General features: G+C 45.0%; 1 protein-coding gene across 2 annotated transcripts in view; it reads left to right on the top strand.

Moving 5' to 3' along the window:
* Positions 1-21,637, top strand: part of LOC126425125 (arylalkylamine N-acetyltransferase 1-like) — a 163,759-nt gene that overhangs the window by 97,346 nt on the left and 44,776 nt on the right. For both annotated transcript variants that reach the window (XM_050088069.1, XM_050088068.1), the window contains exon 2: positions 20,257-20,479. In XM_050088069.1, the coding sequence (XP_049944026.1) occupies positions 20,257-20,479 (223 nt within the window). The remainder of the gene's footprint in view (positions 1-20,256; positions 20,480-21,637) is intronic.

Genomic DNA, 21,637 nt, shown 5'->3' with positions numbered 1-21,637 from the left:
AAAAGTTCTAATCAGTGGTTTGATGTATTCTAGTATCTGGGTAAAACTTCAGTAACTTGTGTTACCAATGGAAGTAGATAATTTCGAAGGAGAAAAAAGAGTTAGCGTCACAGGCTAGTGATTGAAAGGACCTGGGTTTGACACCTCATGTGGAAGCAAAGTCTGGAACGGCAGCTAACTTCCAAATGAAAAGCTGCTAGAATAAAATAAACAAAAAATGTCTTACACACTGTCGAATTGTGTTGTCCCAGATAGTCGGTTGTCACACATTTTATTTGTATTTCTCTTCACAAAGTAAGCCGTGTAAGGCTCCACTTAAGAGTTTCCCTCACATCCACATCCCGTTAACATACATCATTAAACTCGAACATCTTTCCAATTGGCATTGTTCATATGGAGCGCTGATTTGCTACTACAGGCAGATTTAAATTCTACCGTTCGGGAGGACGACGATTCAAGCCCGCGTCAGGCCATCTTGATTTAGTTTTCCTTGATTTCCCTAAATCACTCCAGACAAATGCTGGGGTGGTTCCTTTAAAAGAACACGGCCGATTTCCTTCCCAACCCTTGACACAATCCGAGCTTGTACTCCGTCTCTAATGACCTCGATGTCGAAGGGATATTAAATCCAGTTTTCCTTCCTTCCTTCCCTTTCAAATTCCACGTTTCTCTCATAGAACGTTAGACTTACGTCGCAGCAGATGATGATGCGTTTATTTTAGTATTACGCTCACTAATTCCTTGGTCATCACCACCTTGCACAAGAGCAGGAGGAGATCGTTCAGAACGGTAATATGCAAGGGTTGGCAATACTGTACATGATACCGGCCCACTGTGTCCTTGTCAGATAATGGTGTTAGTTTTTAAATATCAGTGACGGAGATAACTGACTTATCCTCCGAACCGAAGTTGCTCTTTCCCTAATCTGTAACTTAAATGTCTGCATTTTTTTGTTTTCTTATTTACAAAAGCGTTCAAAATATTACATTAAGTACCATTTATTTATAAAAGATATATTTAAGATGTTATATTAATTCATCTACTACCTTGTTTCAGTGCCCTTATATTCTATCGTTTGTCTTCCTTTGATTTTTGACGTCCTACTCATTGTTCCTAGTTACACTATGCGATCAAAAATATTCGGAAACAACCAAAAATTTACGTTTTTTGTATTTGGTGCATTGTGCTGCCACCTACTGCCAGGTACTCTATATCAACGACCTCAGTAGTCATGAGACATTGAGAGAGAGAGCAGAATGGGGCGCTCCGTGGAACTCGCGGACTTCGAACGTGGTCAGGTGATTGAGTATCATTTGTGCCATACGTCTGTACGCGAGATTTCCACGTTCCTCAACATTCCTAGGTCCACTGCTTCCGATGTGATAATGAAGTGGAAACGTGAAGGGACGCGTACAGCACAAAAGCCTACAGGCCGACCTCGTCTGTTGACTGACAGAGACCACCGACCGTTGAAGAGGATTGTAATGTGTTATAGGCAGACATCTATCCAGACCATCACATAGGCATTCCAAACTGCATCAAGATCCACCGCAAGAACTATGACATTTAGGCTGGAGGTGAGGAAACTTGTATTTCATGGTCTAGAGGCAACTCATAAGCCACACATGACGCCGGTAAGTGCCAAACGACGCATAACTTCACATAAGGAGAGTAAACACTGCGCGATTGAACAGTAGAAAAATGTTGTGTGCAGTGACGAATCAGGGTACACAATATGGCGATCCGATGGCAGGGTGTGGGTATGGCGAATGCCCGGTGACCGTCATCTGCCAGCGTGTGTAATGCCAACAGTAAAATTCGGAGGCGGTGGTGTTATGGTGTGGCCGAGCTTTTCATGGAGGGGTTTTGCACACCTTGTTATTTAGCGTGGCACTATCACAGCACAGGCCTACATTGTTGTTTTAAGCACCTTCTTGCTTCCCGCTGTTGAAGATCAATTTGGGGATAGCGATTGCATCTTTCAACACGATCGAGCACCTGTTCATAATACCTGTCCTGTGGCGGAGTGGTTACACGACAACAACATCCCTCTAATGGACTGGCCTGCACAGAGTCCTGACCTGAAAACTATGGAACATCTGTGGGATGTTTTAGAACGCCGACTTCGTGCCAGGCCTCAACGACCAACATCGATACCTCTCCTCAGTGCAGCACTCCGTGAAGATTGGGATGCCATTACCCAAGAATCCTTCCAGCACCTGATTGAACGCATGTCTGCGAGAGTGGAAGCTGTCATCAAGGCTATGAGTGGGCCAACACAATATTGAATTCCACCATTACCGATGGAAGGCACCACGAACTTTTAAGCCAGGCGTCCGGATACTTTCGATCACTTTTTTTGCCTAACTGAATCGATGTGAACCGTTGTTTCCAAACATTTCGAAAAGTTCTTCACAGGTTTATTCCATATTTTTACATGGTATCTGATAAACATTTGAGCGGGCGTATGTCATATATATACGTGGTCTAGTCACATTAATGTGACCATCGCGTATGTTCGATGTCAACGTGCAAGAAACACTGACAGATAGCATGTGGCAGAACTAGCAGTGGAGGGTATATAAAGCGTGTCGAGGGTACAAGACATCTACATCTACATCTACATTTATACTCCGCAAGCCACCCAACGGTGTGTGGCGGAGGGCACTTTACGTGCCACTGTCATTACCTCCCTTTCCTGTTCCAGTCGCGTATGGTTCGCGGGAAGAACGACTGTCTGAAAGCCTCCGTGCACGCTCTAATCTCTCTAATTTTACATTCGTGATCTCCTCGGGAGGTATAAGTAGGGGAAAGCAATATATTCGATACCTCATCCAGAAACGCACACTCTTGAAACCTGGCGAGCAAGCTACACCGCGATGCAGAGCGCCTCTCTTGCAGAGTCTGCCACTTGAGTTTGCTAAACATCTCCGTAAAGCTATCACGGTTACCAAATAACCCTGTGACGAAACACGCCGCTCTTCTTTGGATCTTCTCTATCTCCTCCGTCAACCCAATCTGGTACGGATCCCACACTGCTGAGCAATACTCAAGTATAGGTCGAACGAGTGTTTTGTAAGCCACCTCCTTTGTTGATGGACTACATTTTCTAAGGACTCTCCCAATGAATCTCAACCTGGTACCCGCCTTACCGACAATTAATTTTATATGATCATTCCACTTCAAACAGTTCCGCACGCATACTCTCAGATATTTTACAGAAGTAACTGCTACCAGTGTTTGTTCCGCTATCATATAATCATACAATAAAGGATCCTTCTTTCTATGTATTCGCAATACATTACATTTGTATATGTTAAGGGTTAGTTTGTAAGGTGTCAGGCAAATTCAAACCTTCCATGAAAACCCTGACATGATAAGCAAATCCAGTAGTATGTCACACAGCTCCGAATAAATCGTGATATTAAATTAACCAAAGTAATACGAGTAACGAGTGAGCAAATGGAATACCACAGACTAACACAAGAATGCCTAAATGCATGTCATACCTTCCCACCGTGAGACAGACGCAGTTCTGAGGGGAGAAGCGAGAACAGAAGCCGAGAGCAGAACCGTGTTAAGCAGGAAGGCCCTACGATAAGGGACGGATGGACACCCACGTCTCCAGCTAACCGCTAGGACCACACCACCCGCAAGTTTTAGCGTGAGACTTTTTCGCGTCTCTGTTACGTTGCAAACTTTAAAAACATTGCCCCACCACGAAAAGTATAACGTTTCTCATTGGATAGACAGAATTTTTGTAGGCAGAGCTTAAGGTTAACATTGAGACCCTGATTGGTCAGATGAGAACACAGCCAGATAGTTTTTTTTTAAACCAACTTCGGTAAATTGTAGTAAGGAGAAGTTAGGAGAGAGTTGCTTCGAGACGGCGAGGTGAGCGGAGCTGTGCCGCCCGCTGCCCCCTGACGAACACCGACAAGGTAATGAACGCACGCGATGCCGCATTTTTGAGCGCATAAGGCTTCACTCAGAACTGCAGAAGTCTCATCTGTTACACCCCCTTTTGGCGTAATATTAGTATCGATCGTCAATTAAAGCTCATGGTGTTCACATTTGCCACTTGAAGTAAAAATCTGAAACGCGATGATTTTTTTGTTATATAGTTATTGAGAAGCCACATCAGCTACTGTAATTTACGACAAGTTAGATAAGTAATTAAAGATAATTGAGAGTCACTGTAGACCATTTTAATAGTTTTCTCTTTTGTGAAACTTAATTTAAACCTAGATGATAGATGTGATATGGCATAGGTCATCCTTCGATCCATTGTAGAACTTGGAAACCCATTCAGGGAATATTCGTTCACATTTTTGTTGAACGCAGTTGGTTTTTACCATCCTGTATTAAAACATTTGCTTTTATCAGTAGTGCAATTTATACACGATGTTTTGTGAGTAGAATAAAATTTCCAATGGTAAACTTAACTGCTTTTTCGACGTTGTTTTACCAGCTAACTAAAAATAGGAAAGCCTTGAACCCCTTCCACTAAATTTAGTTAGTATTAAAATTCTTTTACAGGGAGTGCTGTGGAGCTGACGCTGAAATCATTAAGTATTTGGTTATATCATCGCTAGTCTCACTGAACTCTTCTGAATTCTACATGTCATGTCTCCTTACCAGTAACAGGTCCCAGGTTCAAACTATTCAATTCCCTAAAATCACCCTTAGAGCGTCGTTGCGCGAAAGTGGTAGGGAGACACGATATAGAACAAACAGACACCACGCAGAATGTTTAGAAGTTGCCACTCCCTGCACCAAGTGACTATCCGCTGCAGATCTTCCTGCATTTCAGCTTTACGCGTGTCATCCTCTGTTTCAATGCCATCATCATCCCAGAGTGTCTGGATATGCTGTTTCGAGCCACTTACTGATTTAACGTAAGACCAGAACTTCCTAGGATTTTCTGTCAAGTCGGTACATAGAATTTTACTTTCGAATTCACTGAACGCTTCACGCATAGCCCTGCTTACGCTGACTTTGACATCGTTTAGCTTCTGTTTGTCTGAGAGGTTTTGGCTGCGTTTAAACTTGGAGTGAAGCTCTCTTTGCTTTCGCAGTAGTTTCCTAACTTTGTTGTTGTACCACGGTGGGTTTTTCCCGTCCCTCACAGGTTTACTCGGCACGTACCTATCTAAAACGCATTTTACGATTGCCTTGAACTTTTTCCATAAACACTCAACATTTCAGTGTCGGAATAGACACTGCGGATAGTGCAGTAGTTGTTATAACACGGAAAATGAGAGATTTATCAGCCGTCCAGAAGGGCGTGAACATTGGCTTTAGGGTCAAGCTTGGAAGCATTTTCGAAACAAGTAAGTTTGTAATGTGTTGGCGTGTCGCGACGGTTAAAGTATACCGTGCATGGCAAAATGGCGCTATCCAAGACCGGAGCCGCGGCAGTTATGATACACAACGGGCCATAGACGACGGGGCGAACGACAAGTGTGCGGATTTATATGGGAAACAGACGTGCAGCTGTTGAGCAACTGACCGACCAAATCAACCAAGGGGCCACCAACAGTGGTGTAGGACGTGTATATTTCTACTATCTATTGTCAAACCACAATTTATGAAAGATGTTTATATTTTATTAATAGGATTAAGTAGGAATAATTAATATTTTTCATGTTGGAAATAATTGTGGTAGTAGGGAATGGGGTAGAATTGTTGGCAAGAGAGACCGCAAATTGATATAATTTTAAAAAGGGCGGGAGAGACCGCGTATGGATACATTTCAAGAAAAGAGCGGGAAAGACTGCGCATTGATACATAATGGTAGCAGGGATTGTCTGCACCAGAAAGCATTGTTGGCAGAAGAGACCGCACTTTAGCGTTCGTAGGAAGTCAGTAGTAAGCGAGATGTGAAGTGAGTCGGTAGCAGGTCTAAAGCGAGAGGTTGAGAGGAGCGGTGTGCCTGCCAGCCACCAGCTATGATTTACAAGAGATTATAAACGGATGTACAGAGACATCAGCTAACTGTTATCATAAGAGGAACTAATATTATTGAATTATTTTCTTTGCGAAACTCAAGACTACTGAAGGTATGCTTGCGCAATGCTAGTTGTAAGATTATTGTAAAAAGTAAGTCCCATTTGAACGTTTGTAAAATCATTTCATTACCAACAGTAAATATTTGAAGCGTTTTCAGAATTAATTTTGCCAACAATGTTTCATTACTGATTATAATCCATCCCAAAAACCATCAACGTAAAACTTTGCAAAAATTTTATTGTTGTCAAGAAAAAGTGTAACTATGAATTACGTAACTTCAGTTAAATTAATTAAAGAATAACGTCAGCTTTGGTAATAAATATAGCCACTTATTATGACAGCCCACCATCAGATAATAGGGTATAGTAAACCAGAGTAAGTATATTCATGTCGCAGTTCGATGTAGCAGTCAGATGGCGATCCAGTAACAGTAAAAAAGGTAAGGAACAGTTTTGGGTTATTGCAGATAACGACTGAGGGCCACGACGACGACGACACATTCTATGTTTCGTCGAAATAATCAGAAAATCACTTTTAATAAGCAGCCATTAAATTTGTATGCGAAGATTGAGAAAGAGAATAGATTTCAAAGGGTAGATTTCATTTGCTATTATTAAGCAAGAGATAGAAATCCTAAGGAAAGGTTTCATAGGTTATTGTAGAAGGGAAGGTTGCGTAAAAAAAAAAAGAGATATAGAGGAGACGGGAAGGTTCCAGTGGGTACTCAACGACCGTAGTTGCGTATAGGCCCCTGCGGGAGACGCCTGGTTTATGCACCCATGCTGACTGCTCCTCATCGGCAAAGAAGGCTGGAATTTGCACGCTAGTAACGCAACTGGACGTCCACTGATTGAGGCAGTTGACCTTTTCAGATGAATCACGTTTTATGCTCCTTTGGCTTGAAACGTATGAACTAAAACATCCTGCAACAATCGTTGGAATGGTCAAGCCAGGAGAACGGAGCATTATGGAACGGAGAATATTTTCGAGGACTCCCTGGCTGATCTCGTCATTGTGGAAGGCACAAGTATACATCTATCCTTGGGGACCATGTCCACCCCTACATGAAGCTTGTTCCTCCTTGGTGCGATGGTATCTTCCAGGAGGACAATGCAAAGTGTCACAGTTCACGTTGTACGTGTGTGGTTCGAAGAGCACCAGGGTGAGTTTAATCCACTGGCCACTTAACTCCCCTTATTTAAGGCCAATCAATTATCTGTGGTACTTCCTCGATCTGGCTGTTCGCACCACGGATCTTCAAATGGGAAATCTAGCACAGCACTGCTGGAGTCTGAATGCCTCCACAGCCCTTTCGGTACTTACCAGAAAGTCACTGACTCTCTGCTTGCGCGTCTCGTAGCAGGCTGTGCTGCAAAAGTTGGTTATTTAGGCTTTATATAAGTGATCAAAAAGTTCAAATCTGTGTGAAATCTTATGGGTCTTAACTGCTAAGGTCATCAGTCACTAAGCTTACTCACTACTTAACCTAAATTATCCTAAGGACAAACATACACATCCATGCCCGAGGGAGGACTCGAACCTCCGCCGGGACTAGCGGCACAGTCCATGACTGCGACGCCTTAGACCGTATAGATGATCAAATTAATGTGAATGGACAGTGCATTTTAGAAGGTCGACCTACCCCCTTTCAAGGGTAGTTAATGACCGTACGATAGACCATACGCATTGCATACGGACACCACAGAGTGCCTGCACCCTGCCACGTTTCAGGGACAGAACCAGCTACACACATCAAAAACAGTTTTCCATCACCCCAGTTCCCAGAACTCCTGAGGATAGAGGTTGACTGTGGATATTGTTATCACAGACACAGTCCCTTTCTCTGTTCAGTTACTAAACCCGTCCAAAGATGTAAACAACCTCGCACGAGCAGCGCCTATTAGACGGAGGGGGTCCGACAGCCGATCAGTTCCAGTCATTCCACCAGGAAGGAGGTACACGGCCCGTGTTGTCTGTAGTTCAACGATGCCTAAACGGTCTATGCCGCGGTTCGATCGCGTCCGCATTGTTACTTTGTGCCAGGAAGGGAAGTGTCCAGGCCTCTCGGAGTGACCCAATGCGACGTTGTTCGGACATGGAGGAGATACACAGAGACAGCAACTGTCGATAACATGCCTCGCTCAGGCCGCCCAAGGGCTAGTACTAAACTGGATGACCGATACGTACGGATTATGGCTCGGAGGAACCCTGACAGTAACGCCATCATGTTGAATAATGCTTTCGTGCACCCACAGGACGTCGTGTTACGACCCAAACTGTGCGCAACAGACTGCATGATACGCAACTTCACTCTCGATGTCCATGGCGCGGTCCATCTTTGCAACCACGACACCATGCAGCGCGGTACAGATGAGCCCAACAACATGCCGAATGGACCGCTCAGGATTGGCAATCACGTTCACATCACCAATGAGTGTCGCATATGCCTTCAACCAGACAATCGTCGGAGACGTGTTTGGAGGCAACCCGGTCAAGCTGAACACATTAGATACACTGTCCCGAGAGTGCAGCCGGGTGGAGGTTCGCTGATCTTTTGGGATGGCATTATGTGGGGCCGACGTACGCCGCTGATGGTCATGGAAGCCGTCGTAACGGCTGTACAATACGTGAATGCCATCCTCCGACCGATAGTGCAACCATGTCGCCACATACTGTTGAGGCATTCGCCTTCATGGACGACAATTCGCGCTCCCATCGTGCACATCTTGTGAATGACTTCCTTCAGCATTACGAAATCGCTCGACTAGAGTGGCCAACATGTTCTCCAGGCATGAACCCTACCGAACATGCCTGGCACAAATTGAAAAGCGATGTTTATGGACGACGTGACCCTCCAACTACTCTGAGGGATCTACGCCGAATCGCCGTTGAAGAGTGGGAAAATTTGGACCAGCAGTGCCTTGATGAACTTGTGGATAGTATGCCACGACCAATACAGGCATGCATTAATGCAAGAGGACGTGCTACTGGGTATTAGAGGTCCTGGTGTGTACAGGAATCTGAACGACTACCTCTGAAGGTCTTCCTGTATGGTTGTACAACATGCAATGTGTGGTTTTCTTGAGCAATAAAAAGGGCGGAAATGATGTTTATGTTGATCTCTACTTCAATTTTCTGTACAGGTCGCGGAACTCTAGGAATCGAGGTGATGCAAAAATTTTTTTGATGTGTGTTTAAAACACGCGTAGCGTCAGTGGCAAGCATTAGCGAATATTTAGTGTTAAACAAAAGTTGTGACCTATCATCCCTATACGTATGGTGTAAAGCGTTTTAAATATTCTGTATACAGCTCGTAATTGTTCCTCCTCTTCCATGTTGCTCTTTCCCGATATCTTTTGACGGTAATTACCAAGTTTTTGAGACATATGTAGGCACTCTGTTTGAAGTTCTGAAGGTAGCAGGGGTAAGATACAAATAATGAAAAGTTACCTAGAACTTCTACACTAACTGATTTGCAGTTACAAAAATCGACGGGCGCGAAAGGGAAGGAGTAGATGTGAAAGGAGTAAGAAAGGGTTGTAGCCTAGCGCCACTTTAGTCTTCTGGTGAGAACAGTTTATTAGCCAAGATTGGAAATATTCGTACATTGATAAGTAGTGTCAGCTAATTAAACTGCCATATTTAGATCTGGAAAAATTTAAGAAGCTGGTTACAGGCCTGTATTCAATTGTGATAAACACATGAGAAAACAGACTGGATAGTCATATTGTTGAGTATCACTTAGTACAAAGTAATAGTGTCTTTGAACTTACAGTCTGGTGTAACACTGAAACTTCCTGGCAGATTAAAACTGTGTGCCGGACTGAGACTCGAACTCGGGACCTTTGCCTTTTGCGGGCAAGTGCTCTACCATCTGAGCTACACAAGCACTGATGGCTCTCGATCTTCCACCATAACCGAGTCCATCAACATGAGGTGGCAAATATGAGGTAGCCAAGGAGGTGGAAACGTGGGTTCTACTATGCCAAGACTGCTTGGTAACTACAATAGGAAAACGCAACTAATTAGCAGGAATACTAAATAAGAAAGTATTTATTACTTAACTTTCTTGTAGTCTGTGATTTGTTGGTTGACAATTATAGAAGACGCGACTAGACTAAGCGTCTGTAGAATGACATAAATTACAGGTCACAAATCTTGCAATGACGAATTGATCTCTTGTAATTTTGAAAGTCGAATCCGGTGAATTTGAAGACTAACTTGGCTGTCGACATGATTGCCAACTTAGTACTGTCGACTTTACTGTAGTACTATTACGGAACTTTACAACTGGGCTAGAAAGACTTGATGGCAGCAATGACTGAGCTGCAGACGATGACTAACTAACATCGGCGCTGGCTGACCACTGAGCGCGGCTACGGACAGTAGACTGGCACAACTACACTACACTCGTGCTACACATAAGGTGGCCTAGCGGCGCCTCGCGGTGAGCTTAAGTACTGCGGCTGGCTGTGTACTCTTTGGCTAGCACAGCCGTTCTTCCGTTTATCGAGAGAATTGCATCCGGTGGATCGATCTCTCAGGCGGCGGTGTGGTGGTATGACACTAAATCACAAGCACGACTCACGACCCGCACTCACAGCTTTAATTCGCCCAGTGTCTCGTCTCCTGCCTTCCAAAGGTGTGAGCGGCGTCGTAGGTCGTGTGTGGGTGTCTGTCGGCAGAGCACTGGCGCCCGAAAGGCAAAGGCCGGAGTTCGAGTCTCGGTCCAGCAAACAGTTTTAATCTGCCAGGAAGTTTCATATCAATTATGAAAAATGCGCCTCCATTGCACAAACTACCTGGTGTTTACCTAGGTTTCGACGTGGGTAACCACGCCTTCTTCAGAACAAATATAAAACAGCTTGCCTAAATAGGCATAGTCAAAGGTTAAAATCAACACCTTCGGCTATGCCTATTTAGGCAAGGTGTTTTATATTTGTTCTGAAGAAGGCGTGGTTACCCATGCTGAAACCTAGGTAAACACCAGGTAGTTTGTGCAAACGAGGTGGATTTTTCATAATTATTTCGATAGTTACGAGTGCTGACGCGCTGCAATGCTGAAAGTTCTTAAGTTTCATATCAGCATACACTCCGCTGCGGAGTGAAAATTTAATTCTGTTAAAACACTCTTTCACATAAATTAGAAGTGAGTGTATTGAAAGCTATGCACAGTAAAGAAATAAACATACGGGTGTACGCAAGATACACTCCCGGAAAAAAAAAAGAAACGATGCTCCACGAAGGAATTATCCGAGTGGGCGGGAATAGGTAGATGTGATGTGCATGTACTGACAAACAAATGAGTGCAGTTTCAAGAAACTTATTCAAGAGAAAGAGCTTCAAAAACTGAGCATGACAATAACGCGCTGGTCCACCTCTGGTCCTTATGCGAGCAGCTGTTCGGCCTGGAACTGAGTTGTTGAATGCCCTCCTCAAGGATATGGTCCCAAATTCTGTCCAATTGGCGCGTTGGATCGTCCAAATCACTAGCTGGTTTAAGTGCCCGGCCCATAATACCGCAGCTCGTGGTCTCACGGTAGCGTTCTCGCTTCCCGAGTACGGGGTCCCGGGTTCGATTCCCGGCGGGGTCAGCGATTTTCACCTGCCTCGAGATGACTGGGTGCGTTGTGTCGTCTTCCTCATCATCATTTACCCTCATTACGGTCGGCGGAAGGCAACAGCAAACCACCTCCGCTAGGACCTTGCCTAGTACGGCGGTGCGGGTCTCCCGCATCGTCCCCTACGCTCTGTTAAGGAGTATGGGACTTCATCATCATCACCATAATGCCATAAAGCTTGAAACGTTCTCAGCTGGGAAGACATCCTGTGACCTCGTTGGGCAAGGTAGTGTTTGGAAAGCACGAAGAGGCAAGCAGAAGAAACTCCCGCCGTGTGCAGGTGGGCGTTATCTTGCTGAGATGCGAGCGCAGTGGCTTGCCACGAAGGGTAACAGAACGTTGCGTAGAATATCGTCGACGTACCGCTGCGCTGTGAGGCTGTCACGGACGGCAACCACAGAGACCCTGCTGTGAAGAGGGATGGTATCGCTGACCATCACTCCTGGTTGACAGATAACAGCGTCAATCATGTTATATCGTTTACTGACACGTAGCACGCTTCCTAACAATGCGTATACTCAATCACATACGTGTTAACAGTTACGCTTATTCACCACTCGTGCTGAAGCTACCATTGTTGCAATGCACTCCTGTATTATGTTATCACGTTATCACTCTTCACACATGCCTGTTCTTAATGTTCAGATAGTAACACGTTCCACCCATGGAAGTTACAACCAACAACGACGATGCTATGTCGTCTACAGATTTTGTATATAATTACGCTCACGTTTCCGTGAATAAACCGAATCAGCAATTATTTTTACCGTACGGAAGGCTACCCTTTTTTTGGCCGTTTTTTGCGGCCTGGCACGTATTCCTGCTCTGTGCCATGATTTTCATCTCAGAGAAGCATTTTAAACCCACGTTCTCAACTGATTGCTGCATGTATTCCAACCTGTGTCTGCCTCTGCAGTTTTAACCTGTACAGCTTTAGTACTATGTATGTTATTTTCTATGTCCTCACACACGTGCTGTCCTCCTATAACGGTTTTCAATGTTGCTTTCCTCACCCATTCTCCGGACAACCTATTCATTCCTTACCTTATCAGTCGACCTAATTTTCAACATTCTCCTCTAGGACCAAATCTCAAATGCTTCGATTTTCTTCTGTTCCGCTTTTGTCACACTATGTTTCACTACCACACAATGCTGTGCTACAAACGTACATTCTCAGAAATTTCTTCCTCAAGCTAGGGCCTATATTTGATATTAACAGGCTTCTCATAGACAGGAAAGCCCTTTTTACTAGTACTAGTGTGCTTTGTACGTCCCCCTTGTTCCGTGATCATGGGTTGTCTTGATGTCTAGTTAGCAGAATTCTTCGTGATCCCCAATCCTTACGTTAAGTTTCCCGCTGCTTCAGATAGCCAAAAAGCGACTCCAGACTCATGCAGATGCGAGTGACGAGAAGCGCTTGGACATTATTGACGTTCGTAGCAAGCTAATGCCACCTCCAGAAGTTGGCACGATCAGCTCCGGACGTCTCAGAAACAAGCGATATGTAAGGAGTACAAGGTATTACGCAATAGCACAAGCCATAGTAGTACTCCATACAATACTACAGCTGCAAGGCCATCCACGTGGAAGGCCCTCACGCCAGCAACTAATAGTGTTAAACGTGGCTTGTAGTTTCTGAAATTCCTCACCATTTTCGACACTTAGTTTTCATACTACCTCACTCTCCGAAAGTTAACAGTGAAATGGAAGCATGTGAAATACAGCGTCACTGAAAAGAAAGGGAGATTTTGCAACTGAGGTTAATGGAGAAGCACAATTATTCTACACATATTTAGGTATGTCTGCATATAGTACAGAGTATTAAATAGAAGCATATGAAATACAGAGTCACTGAAAAGAAAGGCAGATTTTGGAACTGAGGTTAATGGAGAAGCACAATTATTCTACACATATATACGTATGTCTGCATATAGTACAGAGTGATCCATTATTTGAATGTAACAGCCATTTTTACTTCTTGGATACCATATCCGGTAGACGAGCTCCCCCTCGGAGCACACATTCCTGCAGCTTGACAGGAACGTTATGCATGACGCGACCTAACATACCAACAGGAATCCTGCTTGTTCTCGTACTGTTGCTTTCTTAGGTAGTAGCAGGTCGAGAACGGTAAACCGCGCCATTAACGTGGCGCCACGAAAACAAAAAAAACAAAAAAACACACACACACATCGTCAGGTCAGGCGATCTTGGGGACCATCGTAATATCATAGTGCCTTGAAACGACACGGTAAGCAAACAATCGCTCAGTTCCCATCTGTGACATAGGAAGTGGGGATGAAGGGTACACTTAGCATGGAAGGTCAAGGTCTCTATAATTTCACTCCTTAAACACAACAACTAGCAATTCAAGAAATAAATTAACAATTTATTTTAGACCACATTAATCAAATAGCCAACATACAGCTCACATGTGGTCATCATTACGATAATATCGAAAAATGACAGCTTCCTTCTTAAGCAAGCAGTAAATTACAATTACTTAACGAACAGTAAATTACATCAGAAGTGATTGAAAGAAATGTGGAATGTGGCACCAAATTATTGAGCAATAACACAAGTAAGACGTTACAGTTAATATTATTCATTGGTAAGCAAATTTAATTTTTCTTAAAATTATACGTGCGAGTGCATCAAACGGGCAGTGACGCCAGGCTGACCTGGGCGAAATGTGACGTAACTTACAATGCCGGAAGAAGCAGACCAGCCATCCAAACAACACCTAAACGCCGGGGCCCAACCGGGAGTCGCTTCCCATTAGACGACACGTCACAGCCTCTGTTCACCGAAGCAGAACGTGGCGCCGCTCCCACGCACCCCAACTCGCAGAAAAACTGGAACACAAACAGACCGCAGAAAACACGGCAAACACCAAGCAAAGATCAATTAATATAAGTTAAGAAGTAAATAATATAAATTAAAAAATCAGTAAGTTCTATTGATAGAACTGACAGATTTTGCAGCAGTATCAGTGCTGTAAAACATTTAAACTAAGAACTGTACACAAATCCAATGCTGAAAATAGAGTATCAGACTTTTACGCCCTCATAGTTTCCCAAACAATATTTCCACATATGATTAAGACCGACAGTGTGTACAAGATGAAATGGAGAAATTTCAACATAATATTGCGTTATTCAAACGCACAACTTCAGCACAAACTAGGTTTCGTGCACCTTAATTTCCTTGCATAGGTCTGCAATGTAACTGAATTGTTTAAGTTTGGTATGCAGCAAATTACAACTAGACTATGACCTAATATTTTCAGTAGCCTACAGTCGCTACATCTTCTAGGACGCTGATTTCCTTAAAGGAAGTATTGACTGTTGGTCTCCTTTCGGTCACACTCCTTGCCGGCTGCTCTTACTGCATCAACACATACACTAGACCAACCAACCAACCCACAAGTGACAGCCGCTACAATGCAAATGGTTTCACGAAACTAAGGCACCAAAACCACTTACACCTCCGATGGAGAGCGTTGTTCGAGATGGTCTCGAGGAAATGGTCTGTTCGAGAAAACAGGGACCAAGGCAAGGCGACGGGCAGTGCCCGGAGCTGAGATCAGGCGGGTGCACCACTGACTCGCGACCGTCGTACGAGGTAGACCGGCCGCGCAGCGTTTGGCCGAGCCCGCGCTTTTTGGTCCTTCGTCCCTTGAAGCTCGTCCTAGCGCCTCGTACTGAGTCCGACGACCAATTCCCCTACCTCAGGGGCAAAGATCGTAATACAGCCGTGTAATAGATAGTACTGCCAAAGAGCTGGTGTGCCAGAAAAGGCTCACCATCGATATCAGTGCAGTATGTCCCGTTGCTCAGCCATGTTGAAGCCAACTGTTGCCAGGAAAATGGAGCACCTCATGCGCAAAAACCTTTCAATCACGGTAACCTACCAAACACACGGTACAGTGATTGCATACCGACTGTCAGCTTGAAAAACGTAGGGGCCTATACCGCCACTCGGTGACATAGTGCACCATACAGTAGTCTTGCTCCTCATGAATGGATGCTTGTGTAGCTGACGTGGATTTCGGTGGGTCCAACAGCAAAACTTTTGTCTATTAACAAAGCCTCTGAGGTGGACGGTAAGGTTCAAATGGCTCTGAGCACTATGGGACTTAACTTCTGAGGTCATCAGTCCCCTAGAACTTAGAACTACTTAAACCTAACTAACCTACGGACATCACACACATCCATGCCCGAGGCAGGATTCGAACCTGCGACCGTAGCGGTCGCGCGGTTCCAGACTGTAGCGCCTAGAAACGCTCGGTCACCGCGGCCGGCGACGGTGAGGTGTCGAAGTTGAATAACCGTAGGAAATACAAGACGATTTACACAAAATTTATAGTTGGTTTAAATTTAGAAAAAATGTAATGTTGATGGAGTAGGAGAAACAATCCTGTAGTCTTCGAATCCATCATTAAATGTGTACTTGAATAAAACATTCTCGGTTTTCCAGCCGCGTCAATTCGAATAAAATCCTCGAGCTTTCGATGGCCATCTCCGCCATCGTCTTCAGGAGTTCACTGACTGCCGGGGCTGCTACGGTTTCTCGCTTATATAGACACGATGACATCATCAGCAGCCAATCAGATCGATCCAATGTGGCGCGCGCGGAGCCATTGCCCGCGGCAGCACCGGTGACGTCAGGTGGCGCCAGGGGCAGGCGCCACGTTTGAAACTGCCGCTCCCGCGTCGCGCACCTGTCTCTGCTTTCTTTCGATGTCCAACGCCCGTCCCCATGCCCTGCTCAGTGTGTATCCCTGGTCTCTGTTGAAATTGTTGTTGTTCAAGCGAATCTCGGCCGCTTCCTTTATAACGAAGTCTCAATATGTAGACGCATGAGCCAACACTTTTGTATTTTCGAACTGTATCTTATGTCCGTTTTCTAGTCAATGCTCCGCTATGGCCGACTTGTCAAGCTCCCTTTGTTTTATATTGCGCTTGTACTCAGTCCAATGCTCCGCAACCGTGCGAATTGTCTGTCCAATGTACGAGGGCCGTTCAGAATGTAACCTCCGGTTGATTTTAAAAAATACACCAAGTTAAATAAAAATATTTTAATATATACATCTTACAACTACATCTTTGCACTATTTTTCTACGTAGTCTCCATAGCGATTGAGGCACTTATCGTATCTCTTCACAAGCTTTGAAATTTCTTCTGCATAAAAATCACCCACTTGTGCCTGGAGCCAGCCTGTGAACGCATCTTTGAGCTCTTCGTCGTCATCAAACCGCTGTGACCCGAGCCATTTCTTCAAATGCATGAAGAGGTGATAATCACTTGGCGCCAGGTCTGGGCTGTAAGGTGGATGGTTGATAACGTCCCACTTGAAGGACTCAAGAAGGGCCGTTGTTCTGCGAGCAGAGTGAGGACGGGCGTTATCGTGCAAAAAAACGATACCGGAAGTCAGCATACCACGGCGTTTGTTCTGTATAGCCCGTCGTAACTTTTTTATTGTTTCACATTACACGTCTTGATTAATGGTCGTACCACGTTCCATGAATTCAACCAACAACACCCCTTTGGCATCCCAAAACACCGTTGCCATCAGTTTTCTGGCAGAAAAATCTTGCGAGGCTTTTCTTGGTTTGGTAGGCGAATTTGAATGTGCCCACATCTTTGATTGTTCTTTTGTCTCAGGGTTCACGTACTTAATGCAGGTTTCGTCACCGGTCACGATTCTGTTTAACAATGGTTCTCCTTCGACCTCATAACGTGACAGAAAGTCTAATGCAGAGGCCATTGTTTGAGTTTTGTGGTGGTCGGTAAGAATTTTGGGCACCCATCGTGCACAGAACTTACGGTAACCCAATCTTGCTGTCACTATATCGTACAAGAGAGTCTTAGAAATCTGTGGAAAACCAGTAGACAACTCCGACATTGAGAAATGTCGATTTTCACGAACTTTTGCATCAACTCTCTGAACGAGTTCGTCAGTCACCAATGATGGTCTACCACTCCTCTCTTCATCATGAACGTTTTCTCGTCCACTTTTAAATAAACGTACCCATTCACAGACAACTCCTTCACTCATAACTCTTGGTCCGTACACGGCACAAAGCTCACGATGAATAGCTGCTGCAGAATATCCTTTGGCTGTAAAAAACCTTATGACAGCACGCACTTCACATTTGGCGGGGTTTTCTATTGCAGCATACATTTCAAACTGCCACAAAAACTAAACTAGCGCAGGTACGACGTTCACTCGACCACGGCTTGATGCCGACTGACCTGTTGAGTGCGTGAACGCACAGATGGCGTCGCTACTCCCCCCACAACCCGCACTGTGACCAATCGGAGGTTACTTTCTGAACCGCCCTCGTACAAGCTGCCACATTAACAGTGTACACCATACATACCAGTCACTCGAAGAGCAATGTCGTCTTTAACAGGGCGCAACATATCTCGCAACTTGTGGGCGGGCCGGAACGCTGGTCTTAGCCCATGTTTCTGCAGCAGACGTCCTAACTTACTGCTAGTTGCTCCACAGTATGGCAGGAATACAGTCCGTTTGGCCTCTTCTACTGATTCACCAGGTGTCTTTCGTCGGCGGCCCTTGAAAGCGTTTGCGATGTCTCTTTTGCTGTATCCATTTTCTCCGAAAACACGTTTTAAGTTCTGCAATTCAGACTGTAGGTGGTCGTCGTCAGAGATAATCTTGACTCTATGAACCAACGTGTTCAGGACAGCTTTCATGTGTACAGGGTGGTGGAAACTACTGGCGTTCAAGTACCGATCAGTGTTTGTTGGTTTCCGGTACACTGAATGACCAAGCTGGCCTCCTGCCTTCCGCTCAACCAAAACATCCAAGAATGGGAGCTCACCGTACTTCTCCTTCTCGACAGTAAATTTAATGTTGGGATGCACACCATTCATATGATCGACGAACTTCACCATGAGGCCATATCAGGAAGGTGTCATCAACGTATCGTAGAAAGCAATACGGCCGTAATGTCGCAGTTTGCAGAGCCTGCTCCTCAAAGTGCTCCACGAAGGAATTTGACACTGTTGGAGACAGTGGTGATCCCATGGCTGTGCCGTCCGTCATCTCATAATACTCATCGCAGTACAAAAAGTACGTTGTCGTTAGGACGTGACGGAACAGCTTAATGATTCCAGATGGAAAATGTTGGGCCAAAAGATCCAGTGTATCTTGTATTGGCACCCTCGTAAAAAGTGATACAAAGTCCAGGCTAACCATTGGGTCGTTTGGGCCTATCTTCGTTCTCTTGGGTGTCTCAACAAATTACTGCGAGTTGACAACTTGGTGTTCGCAATGTCCCAATTCTGGTGCCAATAATCCTTCCAGAAGTTTGGCAAGTCTGTAGCTGGGCGAACTGATTGCACTGACAAAGGGCCTCAGAGGAGCACTTTCCTTGTGTATCTTTGGTAATCCATAAAGCCTGGGAGGTCTGGCGGCTTTTCTCCAGCTCCACGACGTCTGCCAATATTGGATATAATTAGAGGAATAGAGCAGTGCATTAGGAATCTTTCGCACGATGCAGCTGAGGACGTCAGGCTAACTACCAGCCATATTCTGGCGAAAGCTAAGCCACCAAAATCTAATATTAGCCAGGAGGAACGACGTTGCTTACGGTTATTACGTGAGAATGAAGACTTGGTTGTCTTGCCAGCCGACAAAGGGAGTGCCACCGTGGTTCTAAACTCTGCAGACTACCACCTGAAGATGCTACATTTATTAGAAGACGCCACGTTCCGCAAGCTTAGTCGTGATCTCACACAGGCCATTGTCAGAAAGATAGGGAAGTTATTGAAGGATTCTGGCTTACCAGATGAAGTGGTGAAGAAATTAACGCCTCGTGCTGCCAGACCTCCCAGGCGTTATGGATTACAAAAGATACACAAGGAAAGTATTCCTCTGAGGCCCATTGTCAGTGCAATCAGTTCGCCCAGCTACAGACTTGCCAAACATCTGGAAGGATTATTAGCACCAGAATTGGGACATTGCGAACACCATGTTGTCAACTCGCAGAAATATGTTGAGACACTCAATAGAATGAAGATAGGCCCAAACGACCTAATGGTTAGCACCAGCGTCGTATATGCGATCTCTTTCACAGGTGAACCACTCTTTCCTGACTTTCACCCAATAAATTCCCTACCATAGATCTCACATTCTCGTTCCATTTCATATCACTTTGCAGCGTTATGCCCAGTTATTTAAACGACATGACTGTGACAAGCATGACACCAGTAGTAGTGTATCCGAACGTTAAAGTTTTGTTCTTCCTACTCATCCACGTTAACCTACATTCTCCCACATTTAGAGATAGCTGCCATTCATCACACCAACCAGAAATTTTGTCTAAATCGTCTTGTATCTTCCTAGAGTCACTCAACTTCGACACCTTACCGTACACCGCAGCATCTTCAGCAAACAACCACCCTGTTCACCAAATCATTTATGTATAGACAAGACAATAGCGGTCCTGTCACAATTCCATGGGGCACTCGTGACGATAACCATTTCTCTGCATAAACATTTCGGACTGTGACCTGTTGATGCAGGAGAACTGTTGAAACCTGTTCACAAAGCCCGACATTAAGTGTCGTTTTCTCTCTTTTCTATGAGCAGCTCGAGTCGCCGCCGACGACGCCCGTTCCTTCCACGGCCCCTGCCGCCGCGCTGAGCTACGAGATCCGCCCCCTGACGCAGCAGGATGGTCCCCGCATGATCTCGTTCCTGCGGCGCCTCTTCTTCCGCGACGAACCGCTCAACGTGGCGGTGCAGCTGGTGCAGCCGGGGGAGGAGACGTGCCACGAGCTCGAAGACTACTGCCTGTCCTCGCTGCCCGACAGTAAGAGCCACTCCACTACCTACCTGTCTAGCCAACAACTCACTGACTCGCCTCTACGCTAGCAGCTGGCCGCGTTGGCCGCCCAGCGGCTGCTGTATCAGCAGGCCTGCAACCAGCAACACAGTTGCGTCGTTTGGGATGCCTAAACGACAGGGGTTCACATCAGTGCTGTCCGCAGATCAGAAGAGTGAGCGCGCCAGGAATGTGGCTGCAAGTGACATGGTCGAGTCACGATAGTATGCGTTGTTCTAAAAACGTTTTCTTGAATGTAGCTACGTGAAAACTGAGGTGGGAGAGAAGCAAATATGTAGAATCTTCTCACGTCTTCATGGTTAAAACCTCCATTCAGGTGCGCCGGCCGAAGTGGCCGAGCGATTCTAGGCGCTTCAGTCTGGAACCGCGCAACCGCTACGGTCACAGGTTCGAATCCTGCCTTGGGCATGGATGTGTGTGTCGTCCTTAGGTTAGTTAGGTTTAAGTATTTCTACGTTCTAGGGGACTGATGATCTCAGAAGTTGTCCCATAGTGCTCAGAACCATTTTACATTCATGTGATATTATCCGTAACTGCCATATGAATAGTTCATGAAACTGTCTACGAAACTACTTAGTCTTTTTTCGTTACGAAAGACGTTTCATTCTATTCGGTTAAAACATAGCCAATGGCAGGATATTTCTTCTATTTCTTGTTTTTAATATCGATGCGATATCTGCTTTCATGTTTTACTAGATTTTTCCTCTCTTGCACGGGAACTGTAAATCCATACACAGTATAAAAATGAATGCATGTAAGTGTCTATGTATATATGTTCCATATGTCCTCCTAAACCACTGGACCGATTTCAAGCAAACTTGGTGCACATACAGTGTGTAAATTTTAAGTTGACAAACCAGAACAACTCGAAAAATAAGCTTCACACGAAAAAATGTGTAGAATCCAAAGTTGATGGTTTTCGAGGGGGACATCTGATGGTGTTAAAATTATCCCGCCACCCCAGCCCCTTGGAGGTGGGGAGGGAGGCAACTCACAAATTTCAAATAGGGAACACCCACTTTTTATTGCAGAATCAGATTCTACATGAAAAACTACGTACATTTTGTCTTAAACATTTGTTTTGATTCTTGGTAGTTCGCGAAGTAATTCAAGAAAATCCATGTT

Source organism: Schistocerca serialis, chromosome 10 (genome assembly GCF_023864345.2).
Source record: "Schistocerca serialis cubense isolate TAMUIC-IGC-003099 chromosome 10, iqSchSeri2.2, whole genome shotgun sequence".
Lineage (NCBI taxonomy): Eukaryota > Metazoa > Arthropoda > Insecta > Orthoptera > Acrididae > Schistocerca > Schistocerca serialis.
This window is presented reverse-complemented; position numbering and strand designations above follow the sequence as displayed.